The 25,874-nt window shown below is 42.7% G+C and overlaps 1 protein-coding gene across 1 annotated transcript in view; it reads right to left on the bottom strand.

Annotated features, from left to right (window-relative positions):
* Positions 1-18,307, bottom strand: part of NXN (nucleoredoxin) — a 179,566-nt gene extending 161,259 nt beyond the window's left edge. The window contains exons 1-2 of the mRNA XM_044675599.1: positions 17,885-18,307; positions 2,759-2,774 (exon numbers count right to left, since the gene is read on the bottom strand). Of these exons, the coding sequence (XP_044531534.1) occupies positions 2,759-2,774; positions 17,885-18,307 (439 nt within the window). The remainder of the gene's footprint in view (positions 1-2,758; positions 2,775-17,884) is intronic.
* Between the last annotated feature and the right edge of the window lie 7,567 nt (positions 18,308-25,874).

The raw sequence follows: 25,874 nt of genomic DNA, 5'->3' as shown, positions 1-25,874 counted from the left end.
ATTATTTAAAGGATCATGGCAATAAGCCTTTCCTTTCATAACTCCCAAATACTCACTCACCCCTTAATTTATCTGTTTTGTAACTTTGGGGTTTTGTGCAGTGTTGTTTTTTTTTTAAGTGGGGCACACTTCACTGACAAAAAGCCTATATGCAATAGAAACTGCCCAGGACATTGCCATAAAAGGCACTGCGTACACAAATGCCCTCTCACAGAAAAAATCTCTTATCCCTTTATGAATCTGACCACTCCTGAAAGGGGAGATTGACAGCTCCAGAGAATGAATCTCTTAATTTATCCAAATGACTGGGCAGCAGTAGTGGGAATCTCACAGTCACTCTCTTCTCATTGCTGCAGGTCAATACTAGGGGGGCCCCTCTCTGAAGAGACTGCAAATGCTTTCAAATGTCTGCCCAGTCTATGTCCCAGCTAAGCTTGTCAGAAAGAGTCACTGAATGAGAGAGAGAGAGAGAGAGAGAGAGAGAGAGAGAGAGAGAGAGAGAGAGAGAGGAAGAAGAAGAAGAAGAAGAGGGAGAGGGAGAGTCAATCAATAAATAAGCCTTCTCCTTAAAATTTTTCCATGCAGAGGACTATTTCTTTTGGCTTAATCAGGCTAATTTAGCCTTCTCCAAAGACCCCCCAGATAGACAGAAGACCATCCTGGAGTTGGTCTAAGCAGTCCAGCAAATCCAAGCACCACCTAACCTTGCCAGCCTTGCGAAGTTTAATTTCTGAGTCACCTATTCGCTATTTCTGTCTCCTTACCAACTTCAGCACATGCTGTGGTAAAAGAGGCTAAGAAATGGGAGGTAGGAGCTCTGGATTCAAATCCTACTTCTATTATTCAGTAGTTAGATTAGACAAGTCATTCCGTCTTTNGGAGATAAGGGAGAGAGAGAAGGATGGGGAGAGAGAGAGACAGAGGGATGGGGAGAAATAAAGAGAAAGAGAGAGAGAGAAGCAGACACAGAGGGATGAGAGAGAGAGAGAGAGAGAGAGAGAGAGAGAGGGGGGGGGGGGGAAATGAGATGAGATGTTTGGTTACTCTACTTGTCTTCGCTAGGAATGAGCTCATTAACAAGGCATTTCACACAAAGTTACCTTAGAGATAATGATTAGTGACATCTCAGATTTGTCACTCACCCAAGATGTAGCTACATGGAGAGTTTGTCTATCATTAGCAAACATTAATTACCACGTCCCATTTTAAATGGTCACTCCTTGGGGGGGGGGGGCAATGGGAAGGGCAATGAATTTGGAGTCAGAGGTCATAGATTCAAATCAAAATACTGCTACTTACTATATAAAACCACGGACAAGCCATTATGAAAAGAGAATTTGAGGCATCTTGTAATTTTAACTCTTACACTGTTTCATTCAAGATTCAGTTTCCTCATTTTTAAAATGAAAAGGTTGGACTAGATGCCTTTGAAGGTCCTCTAAATCTATGTTCCTGGAGCATCTGGGTAGCTCAATGGATTGAAAGTCAGACTCAGAGATGGGAGGTCCTGGGTTCAAATTTGGCCTCAGACACTTCCTAACTGTGTGACCCTGGGCAAGTCACTTACCTTCCTGCTCTTCTGCCTTGGAACCGATACACAGTACTGATTCCAAGATGGAAGGTAAGGGAATAATAATAATAATAATAATAATAATAATAATGATGATGATGATGATGATGATGATGATGATAACAACAACAATAATAATCTATGTTCCTACAATTCTGAGAATAGATAAAATGTCACTGAGTGGGAAAAAAAGATCTTTTTTATTCATTATGTCTGGCAGGACAAAATACAAAAGTACACAAGACAGTGTTTCTCTTCATTTGATTGTGTGCATATACAAAGTGCATAAGTCTGACTACAAAGAGATACAAAATGCCTTTATGGCACACATACTGGCAAGCACACCGTCAGCCTCCCGGAGAAATGAACTTCAGACATTTCACAAAGTATCTAGTACTTCAAAAGCCTCAAAATGCAAGAGTTCCACCAAATTATCTCAATAAATTCCAACAAACCTATATAGGAGAAAATGTTCATCTAGTAGTATTTTACCCTAAAGAAAGCTCCAGACATAATGTGTGAACCAACAAGCATTTATTGGGGCAGCTGGGTGGCTCAGTGGGTAGAGTGCCAGGCCTGGAGTCAGGAGGTCCTGGGTTCAAATGTGTCTTCAGCCACTTAACCTCAATTGCCTAGCTCTTATCCACTCTTCTAAACTTGCAACTATACTTAGTATGGACTCTAAGACAGAAGATAAGGGTTTAAAAAACGACAAGCATTTATCAAGCACCCTTATGGATACAAGTACAAACAGAGAATGCAACAGTCCCTATTGCCCAGCTCAGAAGTCTATAGGTGAGACAATACATAAGAGATATACCCTTAAAGGCACATACAAAATAAGTTCAAGGTCGTTTAGGCAGAAGCACTAGCATCTGAGGGGATCAGAAAAGCTTCCCATTCAAAGGGAGCGCTGAGCTATAAGGGAAATAGGAAAGAAAAGAAATAAATGTCTTTTTATTTAAGTTTAAGTTTAAATTTTTTTTTTTACCATTTACATGTAATAACAAATTTCCACATAAATTTCCCGAAATAATGGGATCCGAATGGTCTCCCTCCCTCCCATCCTAATCCTAACCCTAATCCTGGAGCTGGTGAGCAAGTCAGTCTGGGTTACACACATATTATCACACAAAACATAACGAAATAAATTTCTCAATTAATGTACAATTTTTTTAAATCCTTAACTTCTGTGTATTCGCTCCTAGGTAGAAGAGTGGTAAGGGTGGGCAGTGGGGGTCAAGTGACTTGCCTAGGGTCACACAGCTGGGAAGTGTCTGAAGCCGGATTTGAACCCAGGACCTCCTGTCTCTAGGCCTGACTCTCAATCCACTGAGCCACCCAGCTGCCCCCTAATGTACAATTTTTAAAACAGGTAAATTCCTCTAATGAAATGATTCATGATCAAAAGAAAGCCTGTCTACTTAAGAGGCTAGGTTGCGTTTGTTCTCATACACTTCTAATTTAAAAAACAATGACCCTACCATGAGTCAGTCCAGTTCTCACTCAGTTTTTCCCTTGGGAGGGATCATAAAGAATAAGCTCCCCCAAAGCCCCCTAAAGAAGTAAAAGGGGAAGGAAGGGGAAAGGCAAGCAGGGCTGGAAAGGTCACTCCAGCATATATAATATTGCTTACCCCCTCCCCCCAAGGACTGCTTGGCCACATGGGCCTGAGAAGGACTAGGACAATCTGGGAAGTGCTGACCATATAGGAAGGAGGAGGTGTCAGGGAATACTTGCCTCTGGAAGACTTAAGAGACATGCAAACACCGAGGTGGGCATTTAGCATTGGGGTAACAATGACCATTGCATTAAGAGAGAGTCCTGGGGTTCAAAAAGATTTTGCAGAAGTGGTTTGAGGTTCTTTCTGAGGGGGGGAAGGAGGAAGAGAGGAGAAAGGTCAAGAGAAGGAAGGAAGGGGAAGGAGAGGAGGAGGACAGGGGAAGAAGGAAGGGGAAAGGAAAACTGAAAGGAGGGAAGGAAGAGAGAAAGGAGCTGGAATGAGAGAAAGGAAATGATAGAATTAAATCTAGTTGGGAACTTAGGAGTCATTGACTTCAACCCCTTTACTTTATAGTGAGAAAACTTGGGGCCCACAGAGGGGATGTGACCCATACAGGTCTTCTTACTAATCCAGTGTTTTTTCCAAGGCTGGTGGGAGTTGGGGGGTGGTAAGGGAAGAAGGAGAACTTCGATGATGCTGGTAAAAGAAACAAGGAGCATCTGAGTTCTGCTTCTCTTCTCTCTCCCCAACTCTCCTCGCTCAAAGGAAAGCATAAAGTGCATTTTATATTAATTGACAACAGGGAGTTATGCCCAATTAAAAATGTTCAGGTGTCCCATAGTCCCATAGTCCCCTCAATCAAATATTTGTTGAACGCTTATGCTTAGTATGTTCAAGGTATCGTACAAGGCACTATGGTAGACTGCTTTGCTGCAGCGTAGACTTTAGGAGTATAAGTTGTTACTACTTATCAAAGAAAAGGAACGGAGATGCCTTACAAAAAGTCTTTTTTAAAAAAAGAAGACTGTTTTAAAGAATAACGATGTATCATCATTTAGGACCATTTCAATTAGAAGGTCACTGCAAAATGATGGGGCTGAACACTGAAAGGCACTGAAAACTCCACTAAATATATCTCCCAATTTGCAGCCATTCAGAGATCCGTCAGAGGCTGTACCATAACTCCCTCGGACATTTTACTCTGTCCAGTCTTTATACTTCACATCAAAACTTGAGCAATGAGTAACAGATGAGGGGTTGATGCTGCTAGCTCCCATGATCAAAAGAACACTGTGCTGACTGGATCACACTTTAAAAGGGGGGTGGGAGGGGGCGATGGGATGGGGAAAGAATATCTTTTGATTTTAAACAGATTAAATCCATACAGATTTTCATCCTAAGGACTTCTACTGGGGGGCAGGGGGAGCAAAGCAGAGTCATCTGGATAAAATTCCCTAAGAAAAAAAAGTGAAACTTTATCCCCGGCACAACCAATCTTACCACACCCAGCTTGGGACTACTCAAAAACAGCCCAAAATCAAAACTTGTTGACTGTGGAAAAGTTACAAGAATTTACCTTCAATTGGTGTCTATGCTGATGCTTAAGGGAGAGGCAGAGGCGAATTCCTTCTCTCTTACGGGCCTCAGTTTCCTCCTCTGTAATATAAGGGGGTTGAACTAGGGGACTCTTAAAGGTCCTATCCTATTCTGAATGTGGAAGGGCCAACACTAGCATCTAAGTTTAAGGGTTTTTTCTAAATTTGTTAAGCTGTTGCAATACGTATCGAATAGACGGTAAACTTGCTCTAAGGGGAGCCCCCCTCCCAGATTCATGTTCATTTTTAACCACAGATGCCCAGAACTGTAAGTTTCCATTACATGGTCTCACTGTGGACTCAGAGCACTTAAACAACTTCCAATTACTGTACTTCTTACTTGTCAGAAAGCAGAGCACATGTTTGACATTTCATGAAGGGCTGGAACAGTTCTAGTTCTCCCCTGGAAAACCTCGAGAAAGGGAGTCCTGATGGAGTCCCAGGCTCTCGGCAAGGCATCCCAAGTCCAGTTTTGGTCATGCTTTCTAAACCCTTCTGAAATGGCTTTGTTTATTTTATATCTATATGGAGGATCCTCCAGGCTAGTCTCTGAGGGCAAGGAGTTGATTGTTTCATTTCTCTTTGTATCCTTCCATTGCTAGCTCCTGGCAGTAATTCTCTGGGGAACTTTTCCTGATCCACCCCCCCCTCCCCAACTCCAAGTGCTGGTGTACCCTCAAACTAGCTGTCTTGCATTTATTCTTTCTAGATAGACAGATATAGACATGACTATACAGAGAGATAGAGATGTGTCTCCCCTAACAGAAATTAAACTCTTTTGAGAAGAGGGTCTTATTTTTTTTTTCATTTTTGGACTGTTTTCAACACCTAACACACAAAAGGTGCTGAATAAATGCTTATTTAGGGGCAGCTGAGGTGGCTCAGTGAATAGAGCCACGTCTAGAGACAGGAGGTCTCAAATCCAGCCCCAGACATTTTCTAACTACACGACCCTGGATAAGTCACTAAATCCCAAGTGCCTACCTTTTAATACCCTTCTGCCTTGAACCAATACTTAGTGTCAATTCTAAAATAGTAGGTAAGGGTTAATTTGTTAGGTTTTTTTTTTAATGCTTATTGATTGACTGACAGAAAATGTGCACTTGGACAGAAAAACATTTTCCTCCTTTAATTTATTCTGAATCCATACTCTTTTCCAAAGGAATTCTGGATATACATACTCTAATACTATCCCTTAAAATGACTTTAAGAAGAAACCAAGAACCCAGCAACAAGAGACTGTGAATTTGAGAACACCTGGCCATTTCTTTTTCTGTCATCAATACCAAGTGTGATAAAATCTTATCATCTCTCTGCTTTGGGTTCTTCTTCTGTAGCCTTTCTTTACTAATTCATTTATTTTCCATTAAACACTTGTAAAGAAGTCAAAGTGCAAGGCTTGCTGATATCTACCTTGTGGGACACTAAAAAATTTAATAGGAAAAAACCCAGGGTGAATTTGAAATTCTTTAAAAGAAATGTACTATAGAAAACGTATGTGGAAAATGGTTGTTACATGAAACTGGTGGGAAATATATTTTAAAAAATAAAAAATGAAATTTTGAATTTAAAGTAAAAGAAAAGAAGAAATGTACTAGACCAGTGATGGTGAACCTTTTAGAAACTGCATGTCATGTCCCACCCCCACCCCCACCCCCACCCCCACCCCCCGAGACTGTGTGCTGTGGTTTGCCCCATCCTCTTACCCCACATAGGGGAAGGAGAAAGCACTCCCATTGGGCTGCTTGGCAGAGGGGTGAGTGAAGTGAGGCATGTCCTCAGCACACATAGAGAGAGGGAGGGGGGTGTGGCTGGAGTGCTCTCTCCCCTCCAGCTCTACCACCTCTGAGCCACCCACCTGTGCACTCCCATTGGGCTGCTGGGCAGAAAGTGAAAAAACATCATCAAGCATGATGGAAAAGGGCAAGGAAGCAGCTCTGCCCTGAGTCCCTATGCCTTTTTAGTAACAAACTCTGGTGGGCAATGGTGCACATGCCCACAGAGAGTGCTCTGCATGCCCTCTTTGACATCCGTGCCATAGGTTTAACATCACGGTACTAGCCATACAGTAAATCAGAAATGTTTCTTATAATCCCATATATAGGTCTGTAAACAGAAGATGAGAATGTCAACTGAATGACCTGAATAAAGCCCATTTTGCCCTCTTAATTTAGAGGATGTATATCTGAAATGGAGAACTGAGTTTCTGGATTATTCCCACTGCTTTCTTTCCCAGGATAAGTTATCTGATCATGGGACAATATGTACAAATTAAAGCAGTTTGGGCTTTTCTCAGATGGATCATCTTTTTGTTTTAAATTAAAACAAACAAACAAATAAATAAATAACTGTTCTCCAAGGCATTAATCAAGTGAAACCACATATATGTGATTAGAGTTCAATGAAAGTCTAGTTACAATAATATGTAAATACTAACAACTAGTTGACTGCAAGAAAGAACTCTCTAATTATCTCATTAAAGAGGAAAGAGTAGATAAATTGGACAGCAGATACTAGAGAAGGGATCAGATTTTCAAGCTGCCAAACTTTATCAGGTTCTCCCCTAACTTAGAAGAATCTAATACTCTGTCCTCACACTCAGGTCCCCTAAACCACTTTTGTCATAACCGAACAAATTGTTGAAGGGTTCAATTCTTGATTACTGTATGGAATAGAAAAGCTATTAAATTCAACTTAAGGGGGAAAAAAACATCTGGAAGAAAAAATACTCTCAAGTGTGATCTAGGAAAAAGCTGTTTTTGAAACAACAAAAAGTTAACTTATTCTCCCTTAACAAAAATGAATGACATATACTGGTACCTTGTTGAAAGAGTTTCAGCTAGATGAATCTTTAATTTCTAAGATCTGAAACTCACTTTTAACCCATGAAAGGATCTCAAAATATTGCTTTCTACCTTCATTTGTCCATTCTTCATAGTAACCATAGAGACATTTGAAAGCTGTTTCTTTACTTATAAAACATTCTATTTCCTCCATGCTTACAAGTTAATTTGTAATAACTGTGTTTCAACTGCTTACTAGTCATTGACTATGGTGAGAAGGGAGAGATGGGAAAGGGACAGTTTTCCAGGCAGCTTTATCTTTCAATTATACCACTGCAGAAGAGGGTGAAGACTTCTAAGGAATACCTGCCTTCCTCATTCTCTAATCCTAAAATATCTGAAGGAAGAGAGAGCAGGTAGAACTCATTTCAATTTTTAAAAAAAATTTTTCTCATTTTATATCTTTATAATGCCAATGAGAAAAAAAACTAACACGTACAATTGGCTGAACGATCATATGGTTTGACTCCTCATCCTGCTTTTCTTCAACAAAAGTAAAATGAGTTCATGTCCTATGAGCTTTTTTGTGACTGTAAATTCCCTTCCACTTACTTACATTGAGCACTGCCCTTTATGGCTAGTAGGGACTTAAATAAATGTTGGATTGAACAATTCAATTAAGGTCTTAATTATATAGAAAATAGTAAAACTCAAGGTAGAAGCAGAACAAAGAGGCCTGATGAAGTTGGAAGGCTTGCCAGTAAGAAACTAAATCAAGGCATCCTTAAGCATGCATAAAAGTAAATTAATTAAGAAACGGGCATTAAATACTCTTGAAAGCAGCCAGGTGAACAGATGAGAACTCAGGAGGTAAGGGGAAAGCTAGAGCTATAAAGCAGAGCACCAAAACCTCCTTTTCCTGCTTATCCCTCCTCATCAGCCAGACTTCATGGGTTGGAAAGAAGAAAGGATGGGGGGGACTGTCCAATTTTTAATCTACTCCCCTCAAGAGGCTGCGCAGAGAGGCCTCACTATACCTCAGAAACACCTTGTTCATCAGTCTTGGCATCCCCCCACTCCTATGGGCTCCAAAGGGTATATCTGAGTGGTTTATGACAGTGAAATGGCAAACCCCAAGTTTCACAGAGTCATTGGGAAAAGCTAGAAGGATCCCTAGAAGCCGCCAAGTTCAAATCCCCTTTTATAAAAGAGAAAACGGAGGCACAGAGAGCTTAAATACCTTGTCTAGAATCACTCACCTAATATCGGAAGAGAAATTTGAACCTAGGTCTTCCCGATCCAAGTTCAGCTCTCTAACCAAGACATCAATTCTGTTCAATCCAAATAGAAATGGGGCTCTAATCTGTACATAACTATCCCTGGGCATCTATTGACTTAGTTTTCAAATGGAATGCAATCTGTGTTTTATTGTATTTTTATTTATTTTGTTAAATAGTTCCCAATTATATTTTCATCTCCTTCAGGCCCCGTTGGGGAGTGCTGCTGCTGCTGCTGTGTCTGATACTTCTACCACACAGCATCTCTCAACCTGACTTTCTATCCGAAACACTGGACTGCTAAACTTGCCTGCCCACACTTGTGTAGACATTGAGATGAAGCCTATTCTAGTCCAAAATGGAGGAGACTAAAAAAAAAAAACCCAATGCCAATGGAAATCGACAAACTAGGCCCCAAACCTCATTTTTGTCCTTACTTTAGCTATTCCAACCAATCATTATCTGAAGACAAATCAACAAGCAGGAAGCAGCTGTGGCTATCTGAGTCCAATCCAGACCGGTGCAGCCTACTGGAGGATGCGCATTGAACCCAAAATGGCTTGATGTCTGAGTAAACCTATCATAGAGCAATCCACAGCCCATCCTGCTCTCGCAGAAGGCAGGAATTTTCCTCTGCTACAGATGTTTGCGAATTCACTGTGCCACACCGTGTTTCCCATATGGAGAAAACACAACCCTGTAATCTACCAAACTGACCAAATCTAACTGACTAGTGTAAGCAGAATAATGTCTAATCATCTTAGCAACCACGAGATTAGAAGGAGAGGCAGCTGCACCGAGGAAGGCGCATGTTACTCAGAGGCAGCAGAGATCTTGGTTGGAATTCCTCCTCCCTTACCATGAGCCAATCATGTAGCTGAAGGAATCTACTTCCTCGGCAGTAAAATGGGACGATAATGATATCTATAAGGATCCACCGAATGGCAGAATGGTCAGGAGGCTGAAAGTACATATTTAGTGCTCTGCAAATCTCATAACCTGAATTAAACTCAAAAGCTGCTGCTGTGTGTAACCATTTCATAAGGTGGACCATCATGTTTTGACTTTGGGAGCCTAAATAGTCTCTGAAGAGATGAGAAGGTAAAAAAGGAAAAGGACCTGCAGTTATTCGTGTATCCCGGGGCTTGAAGAAACTGCCATCTCTTGTTCTCTTGGCTGTTTCATTCATATCTGTCTTAATCTCCAGTGAGAGTCTAAACACCCCAGAAGCAAATACTTCTTTTGTAGCACTCCCTCCCCCATGTCTTATAGAATTAGCTGGGGATGGGAGGGAGGTTTCAATGATGTGTACACAAAAGTGAGGTCCTCAAATGCCTATAGAATGAATAATACATTTGGAAACTTCTCATGGTATTGGCTATTTGGTTTTTTTTTTTGTGTGGGGTTTTTTTTTTTCACCACCACCTTCCAATGGCTTTGTGATTGTGTAATTTGATAAATTCCAAAGCCTCAAGTTGTGGTAACCAGCTACTATGATTTATCTCCAAGGTATGTGGGGTGTGCTTAAGCAACTAGAAAGCAGAAATGAAAAAATCGGAGGCAAATACACTCAAGGGGTCAGTTCCTGGAGAAAGAAAGACCTTTCGTACGAGTCTTTTAAAACTAGATGGGGAAGAGCTCTGAAAAAACACAGCCTCCCGTGACACCCATATCCAACCCATATCCAACCGAGGCTTTCTAGGAAAAGGGCTAAACACCCTAATTATCATTACCTTTTATCCTGGGCTATTTTTCACTCTCCCTGTTATCTGAAGACTTTCTCTCCCTACCATAATACATGTTGAGGGCTGTATAATGTTTTCCCTACATACCTTTGTCTCAATTTTCCTTACAAGGCCCCATTTTATTTTAAAAACGTTTTATTGATGCCACAACCACTTGCCTCTATATTCCTTTACATTATCCTCTTATTAAAAATAAAACATAGAACAGTTTGGAAAAATCATCCAGTGAGGAGTGGTCGGATAGAGTATGCTATATGAACATGGTTGTTCCATAAAAATAATTGAAAGGGATGGTTTCAGAGAAATATGGGAAGAAGTGTATGAATTCATGCAGAGTAAAGTGAGAAGAACTAGGGGAACAATTTATGAAAGAGCAATAACATGGTAAAGAAAAGCAATGTTGAAAAACCGAACAATTCCAATCAATGTACATAATGAGCTTTAGGTTCATATATAATATTCTTTTTCTGTTCTTTGAATATAGAAATGTTCATGTTTATTCACATTTGTCATATTAGAATTAAAAAAATTTTTTAACTTGTCCAATACATTGACCAGGAAAGAATGATAGTCATAATATTCCATACCCACAGCCTCGCTCTGTTGAGAACGAAACATATTCCTACATCAGTCCTCTAGAACCAACATTGGTCATTGCATCTAATTTGACTTCTGCTATCTTTTGTGGTTAGTTATCTTCATTTAAATAATTGTGTATATTATTCTCCTAGTTCTGATTCCTTTGAATCATATCAGTTTCTCTGAATTATTCATATCCATCATTTTTTTTTTAAACCCTTACCTTCTGTGTATTGGTTCCAAGGCAGAAGAGTGGTAAGGGTGGGCAATGGGAGTCAAGTGACTTGCCCAGGGTCACACAGCTGGGAAGTGTCTGAGGCCGGATTTGAACCTAGGACCTCCCGTCTCTAGGCCTGACTCTCAATCCACCGAGCCTACCCAGCTGCCCCGCCATCATTTCTTAATAAGCGATAATATTCCATTATATGGAGGTACTACAGTTTGTTGGCCATTCCCCAATCAATGGGCGCCTAGTTTGTTTCCAGTTTTTAGCTGCTACAAAAAGTATGGCTATGAATATTTTAGAACAAATGGAAATTTTCTTTCTCCGAAAGACATCTGCTCAGATTGAAGAGGATGGACAGGTTACAAATTTCTCTCATAGAGTCCCCAACTGTTTCCCAGAATAGTTCAACTAACTCAATTAGCAAACACAAATTCCCAAGTAGAATAATATCTTTTTTTTATCTTTTTAGAGGAGGAAAGGAAGGGAGGGAATCCGAAAGATGAGAGGAGGAAAGAAAAAGAAGAAGAGAAGCAAAGATACTTTTGTTGGGATGACAGAAACTTACCTTTCCATATGGGTCATGTGCATTTTAGGGGAGAGGGAATTTAACATTTTTTTTAAAGGTTTTCTATATTGTACAAACAGGCCTTTAGGACAGGTCCTAGGCTGATCTTCTGCGATCCAAAGTACTTAGTAGATCCAGGTTCATTCTAAGAAGGATCTAATCATCTTGGGGTTTTTCTGGGACCTCCAGTTATTCCATATAAAAACAGAACAATTTATTTTTAAGTTTTAAAGGTTAACCATAGAAATGATCCAGTCTTCCAAGGGTGTAGACCTACAAACAGGTCAGCCATAACTAAATCTGTTACAGACCAAAGTTGACTCCATCTTGTCAGGACTGGGTCTAAAGTTGTTCTAAAGCTGGGGAGGAACTAAACACGCTTCTAAAGAGAAAGGCACTCACTCACCTTTAGGAGGGAGATGGGTCCCTTTAACCAAACACAGGAATGCCTGATGGCCAATTCTAAGCCTCCAATAATCATCAAAGCTTAGCCCTATAACTCCCAGAGGAAACATCAGTGATTATTTTCTTTGCCATAGACGGGTCTAAAGAGACCCTTCAATTATATATATATATACTAAAACACCAGAAGTTCATGTATGTATTAGCTTTCCAAAGTCAATACATTATTTCCTAGCTATCTAGGAAGATATAAGAAATAAAAATTTCCAAAAACCTGCTTATTACCCAAGAAATGCTGCCTGTTGGAAATCTGATCTCATGACATAATTGTCCGTATAAACTTAATCTGTAAGATGCTATGATTTCATGATTAAAATTTCCATTGAGTTCCATAATATCAGCATATGTTTAAAAAAAATAAACAAACAAAATCTTAAGCATAAATTACTTTCATAGCCCTGAAACAAGCATGAACAAGTTGAACTTTCTTGGGGACAGTTAAGACCCTGTAATCTTTTCACGTATTATTTTCTCACAGCACTAATCGGGGTGCAGGGCTGAACAGAAATGCATACAGCATATGATCATCTCCAAAGCTGCTTGCTATATAGAAAGGGGAAATGAATAGAAAGAAGGAAAAAAGAATGAAAGAAAAGAAAAGAAACACCACATGGCATTCTCTTTTCCCTACATAATTTTTCAATTTTCTCTAGAGAAATGCCAACCAGTAAATAATTAGAACCATAATCCTCTGTTATTCCACAGGGAAGAAGGATGTCCAGGGCTTTAAGGAATACTAGTTAGTACATTCCTGATGCAAAGTTAATGGAAACTTGGAAAAATTAGTAATTTAGAACTTTTCTTTCCTTTCAGTGTGAAATGCTACTTTTACAGTCAATGAAAAGTCTGGACACATTCTGGGCAGAAAAGGTGAAATGTCATAACCAGGGCACCCGATAGGGCTTCTGCATGGTTCTTGCTGTCCACTATATCGTCTGTATTAATCATGTCCTATGTCATGGCACCTAGACCCCTAAGACCTTAATTTCAGAAAAGTGTACCATTCTTTGAGGTTATCAGAAACCTGTTTGCTCTGTTTCTACTTGCATGTTGCCATCAGTAAGAATGAATAGCTAGCTTGGGGATCCTTCCATTTCCCATCTCCAGGCCTTCTCACAAGCTGAACCCCATGTCTAGAATGCACTGGCTCATCTTCCTTCAAGCTCTCTGCTCCTGGATCTTCCCCCTCCAAAGAGAACTGACTTGTCCCTTCTTCAATGGCCTCGTATTTACTTGACTATGTACACAGTGCATAGCTTCTCAGGAGCAGGGATTTTGACTTCATTAATGTCCCTCTGCATAAAGAAGGTGCCTAAATGTCTGAATTTATTTAAGGTTTCTGTGTTTCTGCTGATATAATGGACGGCACAGAACAGAGTCAGGCTTCCTTTAAAGTTTAAACAATTACTTTCAGTGAAGAAACAGAGGCTTCATGTTTCACAGTTTTAAAAGGGACAGACAGAAATAAAGAGGGAAAGAGCCCCCTGAAAAGGGTTGTGGGTCAGCTACAAAGATCCAAACCCATGGCTCCTCCTGACTTTAGCTATTTCTGCCTAGGGCCCTGCAAATTTTCCAAGCACCCAGCTTCACCACCTCAGTCAACCCCTAGTAATGGTGCCTCCCTCACTGGACCCATCCAGTCAAGTGCCCAGTCTCCTTGACTTTCTGCACTCTCCCTTTCCCATCTGCCTCCTTCTCTCTAGTCACACAGCCCCACTCAGGCTCTCGCAAACTCTCCCCTGAACCACTGCAATCGCCTAACTGGACCCTCTGCCTCAAGTGTCTCCGTTCTCTAATCTCATCTCCCCCAGCTGCCAAAGCGACATTCCTAAAGCATATGCCTGACTCACTCTTCTGCTCCAGAAGCACTCATGGCTCCCAGCTGCCTCTAGGATCAAATGCTAACTCCATTTTTGGCCATAGAGAGTCCATCTGGTTCCTGGGATGAGACCAAACTAACTACCTAAGCCCTGAAGGGATCCTGGAGCTACTGGATGCTTTGGAATGTGGATGAGCTGCCTAATTCCAGGCCAAAGAATCTATATTTCCAGACCTACTACATGTTGCTTCTCTTCATGCATGCTAGGCCACGCAGCCAAACCTGCCTCCTGATGGGCCTTCGGTTACTGTGCCTCAGCACGGGTCCCTCTAATCCTTGCAAGCATTCTCTCTTCACCTCTCCTCTTATAATCCTGAGGTTCGTCCAAAACTCGTCTCCTAGAAAGCTAGGGTTTTTCAGAGCTCCCCACCCCCAGAGGAAATGAACTCCAATTTATTTTGTATGAATGTATGGTCATGTATATGAATATGTATGTTCCCTGACAGAATAGAACCCTGGACTGTTTCTGACATTTGTCTTTGTAGCTCCAGTGCCCTACACAGAGCCTGGCAAACGGTATGTACTTAATAAATGAATGTTGATTCCAGCATGCTCTTTCCGCAGTAATAAATACAATTAGGAGAATATCCAAAGCATTATGAATTGTTTCCACAGCAGGGCTGAGATGCACCGAGTGAGTCATGTGGGATCTCTCCCCTTGTTATGAATAAGGGGTACAGTCTGTGGTCCCAGTTTTTTCTCTGTACCAAGTTAACTGGCCCAAACAGAAACTCTTGGCATCCTTTTAATCTTCTTTCTGTCATTCAATAAGCACTGATCAGTCATGTTTGTTGAATGAATTTGTGCTCTAGTCAAATGAGCCCAGGTCCTTCTGACCGCGCAATATTCATTTTCTAAGTAGGTAAGATAATAGCTTTCCTCCATAATCTTCACAGTTCCATTCTTTGTCAGTGAGGAACACCCAGAAATAAGTCTTCATCTTTTTTTTTTTTAAACCCTTAACTTCTGTGTATTGGCTCTTAGGCGGAAGAGTGGTAAGGGTGGGCAATGGGGGTCAAGTGACTTGCCCAGGGTCACACAGCTGGGAAGTGTCTGAGGCCAGATTTGAATTTAGGACCTCCCGTCTCTAGGCCTGACTCTCAATCCACTGAGCTACCCAGCTGCCCAAGTCTTCATCTTTTTAAGGTACTTCTCTAAGAGTATTCTGGCACCAGAGTATAAGGTTTCAATGGCCAGAAAACTGTATCAGCTAACCAATGAGAACACTAACTTTTTAAAACCTCAGGCAACACTAAAATTGGCCATAGGAGTCAGAGATATCCTTCTGGTAAACAACGTTATATGTCTGGCTCCTTGTCCCCCAACAGGATCACCCAAACAAGCAATAACCAAGACAAATCTCTTAGTACCTTTTTATTAATCAGGCATGCTTATAATTTGCACATATGAATAACTAGTTCGTCACAGTGGAAAGCACGATAGGCCTGGGACCAGAGCACCTGAATCTTTCCAGAGTCCAGTACTGTCTCAGAAGCTTCCAGACTAGGGAAGCCCAGGAAAATTGAATGTGGACGCCAGCAGGCCAGGCTTATATACACTACTGGCCTCGCCGGACTCTTGTGAACAAAATGCTTGGCTAAACCAAAAAGTGCTGTGAAAATGTGTTTAGGTATATAGGAGGTGTAAGGAATAATCCAGAACGGAGCGGAAATCTCAATATTTACCTTATTTAATTGCCGTGCTGGAAAGAAATGATGAAAACAGAGAAGCATGGAAAGGTCTCTGAGAGCCAAGGCAGCCCCAAGTAAACAGAACCAGGAAAACAAATACACTGACCACAACCCAAATGGGAAGAAAACAACAAAACCAAATGCTGTGCGATGGCCAAGCGGGGCTCCAAAGAAGACACATTCAGGGGCTCTGTGGAGATGGGGGACTACACAGGTGTGGAACCCTGCAGTGAGTCAGACTCTGAATTCTGTTGGGGATTTGTACTAATCACTCTTTTTTCTCCATCTGGGTAGGGGGTGGGAAGGAAATGTAGGTGAGGTCAAAAGAAAACATATCAATAAAACATGTATTAAAAATCATGTATTTAACTAGTACAGAGTAATGAGAGACAGCATCAGTTCTTGTGGGTATATCTCCAGTGTCTACCTCAGTGCCTGGCATGTGAAGGTGTTGAATTAAAGTGGTGAGAAGCCTTCCGAATGTCAAGTTTATGAAACGCATTTATTAAGTTCTCTTCCATATTCCTGAGCTCAGATTGGTACTTAACTCACTCTAATAGAGCCAAGACTTATTCCAGACATTTAAAACCACTTCATTAGTGAGACTTCTGCCTTGCTCCCTCAACCTACATCAGATTTTTAGGCAAATTATGCCTTTGAGAAATGCAAGACACGTATTTGGTACCACCCCAGCCCCTGAAGGATCCCAAACACTTCTTCTACCCAATTCACTTGTCTACCTCATAAACTGAGCTTCTTAGAAGAAAAGGCCCCCGTTCAATGATTCACAATTGCCCAGAGTTTATTAGGCACTAAAATGCAACATCTGGCCCCAAACTTTTCATTCCATCCAGTAAATGCTATATCCAAATAAACAATTCACTGCAAACGACCCATTCTTGAGAACTTTGCCCCTCTCCGGAGGAATTCAACAATAAAGCCTTGGAATTGATGGTAAAGTGTCAGTGCCACCCATTTTCTCATTGCTGGGGCATCTCAGTCTCCAACTACCGGCTCAGGGACCTGACTCTAAGGTGTAGAATTTAGGGTTACAATTAAACCTAAACGGAGGCTCCGTTCAGGATCAAACCCCTCCAAAGTAGAGGAGCCTTCCTGAGTGAGAGTCAATGCACACTGCTATGAAGGGGCTGGAGGGCTTCTTCTTTGCGAAAGCATCCCTCCCACATGTTGAAAAAAGGCACTCATTCATCTGCTGCAGCAGAGGACATGTGGGGAGTGGGGATGGGACGAAAGGAAGGCTTCCCAGTCATGGAGGTGCCTCTTCTCCAAAACCATTTCCTAACCCTTTGTCATCGATCCCTTTTGCAGGGCACCAATCATCATGGCATCTATACCAAGGATGCTAGTCCTGGAAGCTCTTTCCAGTGAGGGAAAGGAGGAAACCTCCTAGTCCTGGCATTATGGGTAGGGGGCCAATCCCCCCTCCCCCACAACAGACTATATGTCAGCTAGAAGTCAATAGGCTGAGGGAGAGGAAGGGGCCCCTCCAGCAACATCTGGCTGGCCTGGGCTCAGTCCTTTAGAGTGGAAAAAAGCAGAATTCCCCCATGGAGCCCGAGAAGCTTCTTCCCCTCACGGAGATCTGGAGGAAGGGGGCAGAAGGCATGCTGGGCCACTCCAGAGACTGGAATCCAGAGCAGTCAGACCTTGTTCAAGGCTGCAAACATGGGGGTTGGGTGGGGGCAGAAAGAGCAGACGCAGAGAGAGGCGACCCCTGGGCATTGGTCCCCGGTCGCCGCCTCCCCTCGGGCACAACCCGAAGGCGCTAGAGGGGGTCTGAGCACTCTCGGCCCAGCCAGACCCACTTTGGGAATCCCCGCGGAGGAGGCCGGGGGCGGGGCGCGTATGTCAAACTTTTCGCCGCCCGGTTCCCCAAAAGCCCCGGCTCCCGGCTGCCCCCCACTTCAGCCTCAGGCGTAGCCTGCCGGGCGGGGGGCCGGAGAGGGTGGGGGAGGAGGAGGGGCAGGGCGACGGGCCGGGGGCTCACCTTCCGGTGCTTCTCCTTGTAGGGCAGCGCCAGCCACGGCATGTCCCGCACGAACTCCTGCCACTGCTGCTGATCCTGGTCCGAGGACACGAACACGATCTCGAGGCGGCGGCGTGGCTCGGGCTCGGGCTCAGGCTCGGCGGCGGCCCCGGAGGGGGCTGCTGCTGCTGCCGCCGCCGCCGCTACCGCCGCGGTAGCACCCGCGCCCCCGCTCCCCGGCCCTGGCCCCGGCGCGTCCCCCCGCAGGCGGCCGTAGAAGGCGGCCAGGCTGGCGCTGAGCTGCGCGCAGGGGGCGCTCAGGCTGCAGCCGAAGTAGAGCCCAAGCAGGGAGATCCCGCGGGCGCCCAGTGAGTGCACGTCCACCTCTTCACCGCCGCCGGCCACCAGCTTCTCGCCGAGCAGCTCCACCAGGAAGCCCGACATCCTGGGGCAAGCGAGCGCGAGCACCGGCCGCCCGGCCGCGTCCGAGGCTCCGCTCTGATACACAGCGCAGCGGGCAGCCGGGCGCGCAGGCGGCAAATGCGGACTGGGAGAGCCGCGCCGTCCGCCCGCCCCCTCCCCGCCCCCACGCCACCGCCGCCGCTGCCGCCGCCGCCGCCGCCCCACTACCCGGCCAGGGCCGCCAGGGGGCTCCAAGATGCCGCCGCGGCGCCCGCTGTCCAGGGGGCTGGCTGCCCCAAGGTCAGGGAGGCGCGGGGAAGGGCTCGGCCGGCCAGATGGGCCGGGGGCACCGAACAGGGCAACCTCAAGAGGGCAGCCGGCATGGAGGTGGGGCCGCTGGACAAACACCCCCTTAGCTCGTAAGTGTGGGGACCTCCAGGATCCTAGAGCTGGAGCTGGAAAGCGGCCTCGGAGGCCAAAGGCCAAATCCCTTCTCTTTCCAAATAGGAATCTGGGATGCACACAAAGATGCTAAATCGGGCCCGGACTTAAGAGGAGGCTAGTTCCAATCTGGCCCCAGGTACTTACCAGCTGTGTGACCCTGGGCAAGTCAATTATCCTCTATTGGTCTCAGTTTCCTCATCTGTAAAATGAGAATAATAGTACCTACACCTCCTCCCCCAGGAAGTTATGAGGATAACATGAAATAAGAATTGTAAAACACTTAGCACAATGCCCAGGCTATAGTCAGTGTTGTCTAAATGTAAGTAAGCTAGATGGGATCAAACCCAGGTTCTCTGTAGGCTTGTGTGGTTCTAGATTTGGGGTTGGAAGAAACCCAGAGGCTATCTATCCAACTGGATCATTTCACAGATGAGGAAACTCACAGAGGAAACTGAGGCCAGAGTGACTTGCCCAGGGGGCATATAGCTCAAAGTAGTGTATGGCTTACAGCTCCAAAACTTGGGCCCAGCAGGCTGCTCCTCCCTGTCACCACTTTATTTCTTCTTTACTCTCAAATTCTCACTTCTGTATCAAAGTCTTAAGACTTTCCCATCCGATGCCTATTGCCCTCTGGGACACTCATCTTTCATTCAGTCTCTCTGTCCCCCCAAAGCTCTCCTTACTTCCTTACCATTCACTGCCCTCATTTCCTTGCCCCCTCGCCCCCATCCATCCCTCCACCTTTCTCCATAGCCTGTCTACCTTTCAAAACCAAGTTCCAATTACATCCAGCATCAGACATTAGAAGTGGAAGAAACATTGGCCAGGATCTAGCCAGGCTCCTTCATTTTAAAAAGGAGTAAATTGAGGATGAGAGGGATGTAGTAACTTCACCAGAAGTCTCAAAAGTGGACCACAAAGTCCTGGTTCAAATCATGATCCTCTCCCTCCCAATGAACCACTTTCCACTGGACCAGACTGTTCTCCATGAAGCCCAAGATAGACATTCTATTCCACATGGGTTTCTCTCCTCTTTAACTCCTGATTTACATTCGATCTTTACCTGTTGGCCCCATGTTACATTTGTTCTGGTCCTAATGCTTTCAGACGCCAGCTAGATTACATTTTGGAGACAGAAACTGGGTAACACTTGATGTCCTCCACTTACCCATAAACATTTGTGGGGTTGACGGAATAAATACTCTCTTTGCATGGTAGGCCAACAATTCCAGAGAAGGCTAGGGGTGTGCTTGGACCAGGGAAGAGGGTCATGAAAAGGTGGGCGTCTCAACAAGCCCAGATGCCCCATCACCTTTGCTAATCACCCAACGGACACCAAATGACACTCCTAGCCACAGACCAAATGGCTGGGCATTGGAATGATGATAATGATTTCTCTAAAGCAGGCCAGTAGGCAAAAGGCTCCGCTGATCAGAGGATGTAAATCCAGCAGGAGCCTTTAAGGATCATCTATTCCAAACTGCCCATTTTTCAGAGGAGGAAACCAAGACCCCCAGAGTGTCCAAATGTCTTGCCCGATGCTACAGAAGCACTAAATAATAGTTAATATTTGAAACCAAGACTTCTGACTCAAAATCCAATGCTCTTTCCACTACTTCATGCCAGGAATTAAGTCTTGGGGTCTAGATCCAAGAGCATGACTGCAAACATCGTTTCACTGGCAACCCCCATTCACTTCTTACAAGGGGAGAAGCCCAGGAGCAGAACGCGTGTAAAAGTAGTTTATGGGACTCTCGCGCCATCTAGTGGACAGAGCCCAAAACACACAACTTTCATTCCAAAGCCCAGTATGAAAACAAGAAACTAACTTGTGCCAAGCAGAATATTTTGATTTTCTATAGTGGCTTCCCACCAACAATCTTAAAATGTTTTACAGGAGCTAATTTAAGCCTAAGAACATAACCACAAGTTTCTGGCATAGAAATGAAAATTCAGGGCTAAGATTCTCCATTTTTTTTTAGTGTAGAACAAGGCAGTACATAGATTCTCGCTTCAGTGAAATCTAACCATATAACCCAGGGAAAGGTTGGAAAGAAAGCCAAAAGAAGAGGATCAGGCTCCACGAGTTCTCTCTCCTTACTCTGCCCCGCTGATATGACTGCTCAGTCTGCATCTGAAAATCTAGGAATAAAGGGTTGCCTCTAGTGAGCAGGAAAAACATTGCTGAAACACACAGCGAAAATGGGTTTCTCTGTTCGTTTTTGGAAGAGCTACCGATCAATATGTTGGCCACCATAGTGACAATATTCATTATTATTATACAGTTACACATGGCTATGTAGGTATATGTGGATGTGCAATGAAGCACTGTTTTTTTTTTCATTAAATCATTTCAGATGATCCTTAATGTCTCAAAATGTATGTGTATGAACACTTCAGTTTTCTAATCAAAACATAGCTATGAAGCCCCTATCATCATGTGTTGTGTTAAGCATGTCTGAACATGTTGTACACATAGCTTTAAACTCTGAAGCTTACAGATATACAAACGCCATAAGCCTTCCCATTACATGTCAGGAAAGAGACAAGAGAAGAGAGCATCCTGGGACTCTGCACGTTCTAGCAAAATAGCGCGCTCGTTATTCCACTACTTCCTTTGGCTGGTGTCGGTGGTGTACTAGGTGCAAGCCTGAAATAAAACAGCAGTCTATATGTTCAGCATTTCACTTTTATTATTTTACAGGAAAGCACTTTGTACTGGAGTGTGTCCAAACCAGCATCTGGCACCTGGGGAAGTGGGAGTTTGCACACACTACACATGAAATAAGAATCAGTGTAAATAAAATTGAGAGAATCACTGGGAAAGCAGATTTTGGTTCAAAGCCAAGTGCACCAGCTGCCTTTTAAAGTGGTGTGGAAAGGGGAATTTCCAATGGAAATGGTTCCAGGATCATAATACTAGTGAGCGCTTATTAGAAGAAGGAGCCCAATGAGGCTAGTTTAGCTTCCTAGAATAATAGTTGACATCCCTTGAATTATGGAGACCACTCAGACTTCCTTTGTATCAAGAGGCCAACTGCAAGACAATATCCCTCCTGGTATTTAGCAAGTTAAACATATTGGTCATTCAGGTATATTATTATTGCTTTTATAGATTTATAACCTACAGCATGTTTGGCACTGGATAGAAATGAATAATTACATTTATAGAGCACATTGCTTACACCAACTTACTGAGAGTGCAGGTATTATTATTCCCATTTTACTGATAAGGAACAGATTCCTAGAGGCTAAGTGACTTACTCAGAGTCTCTGCAGAAGGGCAGTTCCAGTCTGGTTCTTTCTTTCTTTTTTTTTATTTTAAACCCTTAACTTCTGTGTATTGACTCATAGGTGGAAGAGTGGTAAGGGTGGGCATTGGGGGTCAAGTGACTTGCCCGGGGTCACACAGCTGGGAACTATCTGAGGCCGGATTTGAATCTAGGACCTCCCGTCTCTAGGCCTGGCTCTCAATCCACTGAGCTACCCAGCTGTCCCCTCGGTCTGGTTCTTTCAATTCAAGACTAGCATACTTTTGTATAAATGGAAATTTCGAACCTTGGACTTCATCCCCCAGAAGTCCCTCAGTATTTCCCCAAATTCCCTTTAATCTCTCCTGTGCCTCCACATTTGGGTGGTCACGTTATTGTTTTATAGGTTCTACAGCTCCTCCTCTGTTCTTCCCGAGCACGGCCGACGTTAGTTGAGCACTTTTCACTCTAGTTTTTATGTTCGCTTATTATTAATAAAACTTTATAAAATATCATATTTAGTTCTTGTATATTAATTTCCGTCTCTACGCCTTCTACTACCCAACCTCAACGTTGCCTCTAATAAACAAGATAGTTCCTCTCGCTTGTAGGTCGGATACTACATTCAAAGCATGTGACATCACATGTGCAATACCAGTATTATGCAGAGGCTCCACATACAGACTCGTTCTTTTCTACGATTGCATATCAAATCCTCTTACAGTGAAAATGTCTGTGTCAGAAGTATTTCTGCTCCACATGCCACAATAAACTCAAAATGGATATATGACTTGAATTAGAAATTTCACACCACAAAAATAAGTCAGACAGTAAGATCAGGAGGTACCTTTCATAGCGATGGCCAACAGAAGAGTTCTTAACCAAACGAGGGAGGAGGCAGCCCCCACCCCCCAAAAAAGAACTGGCTAATTTCTGTTTCGTGAAATTGAAACACTTTTGAACAAAATGAATGCCATTAAGATAAGAAGGGAAGCTGATGAGTGGGGGAAATCTCTGCATCAAATATTCTGATGAAGGTCTGAAAATCTAAGATTTACTGGGCCATTTCCCAGTGGATAATTAGTGAAAGGATGCGAACAATTATCAAAAGAAGAATTTCAAACTGTTAATAGCGAAACAAATCACTAATAAATATGAGAAAGGAAAATCAAAACGACTCTAAAGTTTCACTTCACACGCAGCAAATTGGCAAAGATGGCATAAAATGGAAATAGTGAAAGCTAGAAGAACTGAGAAAAGGACACTCTTTTTTTTTTTTTTTTTAATTTTAAACCCTTAACTTCTGTGTATTGATTTATAGGTGGAAGATTGGCAAGGGTAGGCAATGGGGGTCAAGTGACTTGCCCAGGGTCACACAGCTGGGAAGTGTCTGAGGCCAGATTTGAACCTAGGACCTCCTGGCTCTAGGCCTGGCTCTCAATCCACTGAGCTACCCAGCTGCCCCCTCGGTCTGGTTCTTTCAATTCAAGACTAGCATACTTTTGTATAAATGGACACTCTTAATGGAGCTGTGAATTGTCCAACCATTCTGGAAAGCCTTTTGGAATTCGTGTGTACGTGTGTATGCATATTTTTAAGTTACTAAAATATCCATACCTAGAAATCCCACTGCTACGTAGATATTCCTAGGAGGTAAAGAACAAAAGTAAAAGTCTCATATATACTAAGATATTAAGAGCAGTATGCTAGCAAAGAATTATTTTTGAAAGATGCCCATCATTTGAAAAATGTCTAAGTAAATTGTGACATGCAAATGTAACAGAATATTACTCTGCCAAAAGAAATGATAACTATGGGGATTTCAGAAAAGCCTGGCAAGACTGATATGTGACAAAGAGTGAAACTGCAGTAGGAAAATAAAATATACAATAACTACAACAATATAACCGGAAAGAACAAAACGATGAAATGGAATGCTGGGTAATTAAAATGGCCAAGAATCTCAGCACTAGAAAGAAGACCATGTATCATTTCTTTTCAGAGCTGGAGGTCTACAGGAATGGCTTGTTACATAAGATGTCAAATTTAGCTGAATGTAGGTTGATTTTGCTAAACAAGTTTGTTTTTTTTTCATTTTTTTTTTTTACAGTGAATGGTTCATTGGGTAGGTGAGCAGGGAGAGATATATTAGGAAAATGAAGGTAATGTTAAAAAAAATAAACAAAAATGTAAAATACAGTAATACCTCGGTTTCCATTGACATCAGTTATTGTTGGTTTCAGTTTTTGAAGATTTTTACTGTGGAAAATTTGTCTTGGTTTTCATTGGTTGCCTTGGATTTCGTTGGCCTGCCCACTTGTCCTTGATGCTAATTTTGCGAAAACAAAGGATGATCCACTTCTGCTCAGTGTGAGCAATACATGGATAGAAAAGCAAATAAATCCATTTATCCATACAGATAGCAAACAAAAATCAGATAAAGTACATGGAGAATAATATATACCTGACTATACAAAATGAATGAGCTCTTTCATTGGGAGTGAGATATCTCATCTCAGTCAAGTAGAAATTCTCCTATAAGTATCTCAGCTGAGAAGAGGGACATAATTAAGGTAACAAATCCTCTACATGTCAGCTTCTTTCCAAAGTCTCTCCAGATAGTTCCTTGATACCTAAGGTCCTTATGGAGGGGGATTCCCCTTCCAAACAATGACTCCTCTCTCTCCTCTTCGATGTCTTCCATACACCAAGAAGAGTCTTCAGAAAGATAAATGCCATGTTAAATGTTCATTTATTCTTTACATTAGTCTTTTATATTCATTTATTATTGTTTTTAATATTAAACACTATATTTATTCTCTATAAAATGTGTATTTGGTATGTTTTTTGGTGTGTCTAGAATGAATTGATTGGATTTACATTGACTCATAGGAAATAATTGCCTCAGTTTACCTTGGTTTGGGATTTCACTGCTTGTTTTCCGAAGGATTATTGTCAAAAACCGAAGTATCGCTTGTATATATATTTCTAAATGCTAACTACTGACCCACTTGTTTGAAATAAGATTTGACTGAGAAAAATTCCAGATCAATAAAAAAAAAATCTCAACATTTCCTTAGAGGTAAAGGACAGGACAGGACCTGGACAGGTGAGGAAACTCACAGTACTTGAAACATAGAAGGTGCTTTAAGAATGTTAGTTGACTTGGCTCTACCAAGGGAGACTGGTGTCTGATCTTGCTGTAGAGTTGCTCAACCTTAGAGCACTGAGAGGTTGTGACTTGCCCAAGGTCACACAACCAGTATGGTCAGAGGTGGGCTTGAACTCTAAGCCTGGATCTTCTCGGTTTTGCCATGCTGCCTCTGCAAAGAGACTTGACAGGCAGTTTTTCATTTTGGTGGTGTTTTTGGACTGTACTTGTTACTTTGTTGGCATAGAAAACTCCCAGGGAGGGAATTGCAGGCTTTACCTCATGTCCTCTTGGCTTCTCCAGATGATTAAATCCTTAATCATTTTCTCCCCCAACCCCGTTTCTGTGATCTTTAACCTCTCTTCATCGACTGGCTGCTCCCCAACTATGTTTCAAACATATCCAGATCCTCTTCATTCTTTAAAAAAAAAAAAAGTCTCACTAGATCCTACCATTTCCTGCAGCCATCATCCCACAACTCCATTACAAGCTCACAAGCTGATGCGATCCTTTTGGAGGATTTTCTGGTCTGCTAATACATGGCAAAGAAACGACTTTTTGATTGGCTGCAGACCCCAAACTTACCCAAAAGGCACTGACCAACCAAAGGCTATTTCTGTTTCCTCTCTGGTTTGACTGAGGGAAGACTTGCTCAGTGGGAGAAGAGAACTGCAATGATACAGTGTCAGTTTGGGCACAGAAAGAGAAAAAACCCAATGGAGACACCCACCTGTAGTGAGTATGAACCGGATGAAGATGGAAA

Source organism: Gracilinanus agilis, chromosome 4, assembly GCF_016433145.1.
Source record: "Gracilinanus agilis isolate LMUSP501 chromosome 4, AgileGrace, whole genome shotgun sequence".
Lineage (NCBI taxonomy): Eukaryota > Metazoa > Chordata > Mammalia > Didelphimorphia > Didelphidae > Gracilinanus > Gracilinanus agilis.
The sequence above is the reverse complement of the archived record's forward strand: the minus strand, read 5'-3'. Positions and strand labels throughout refer to the sequence as shown.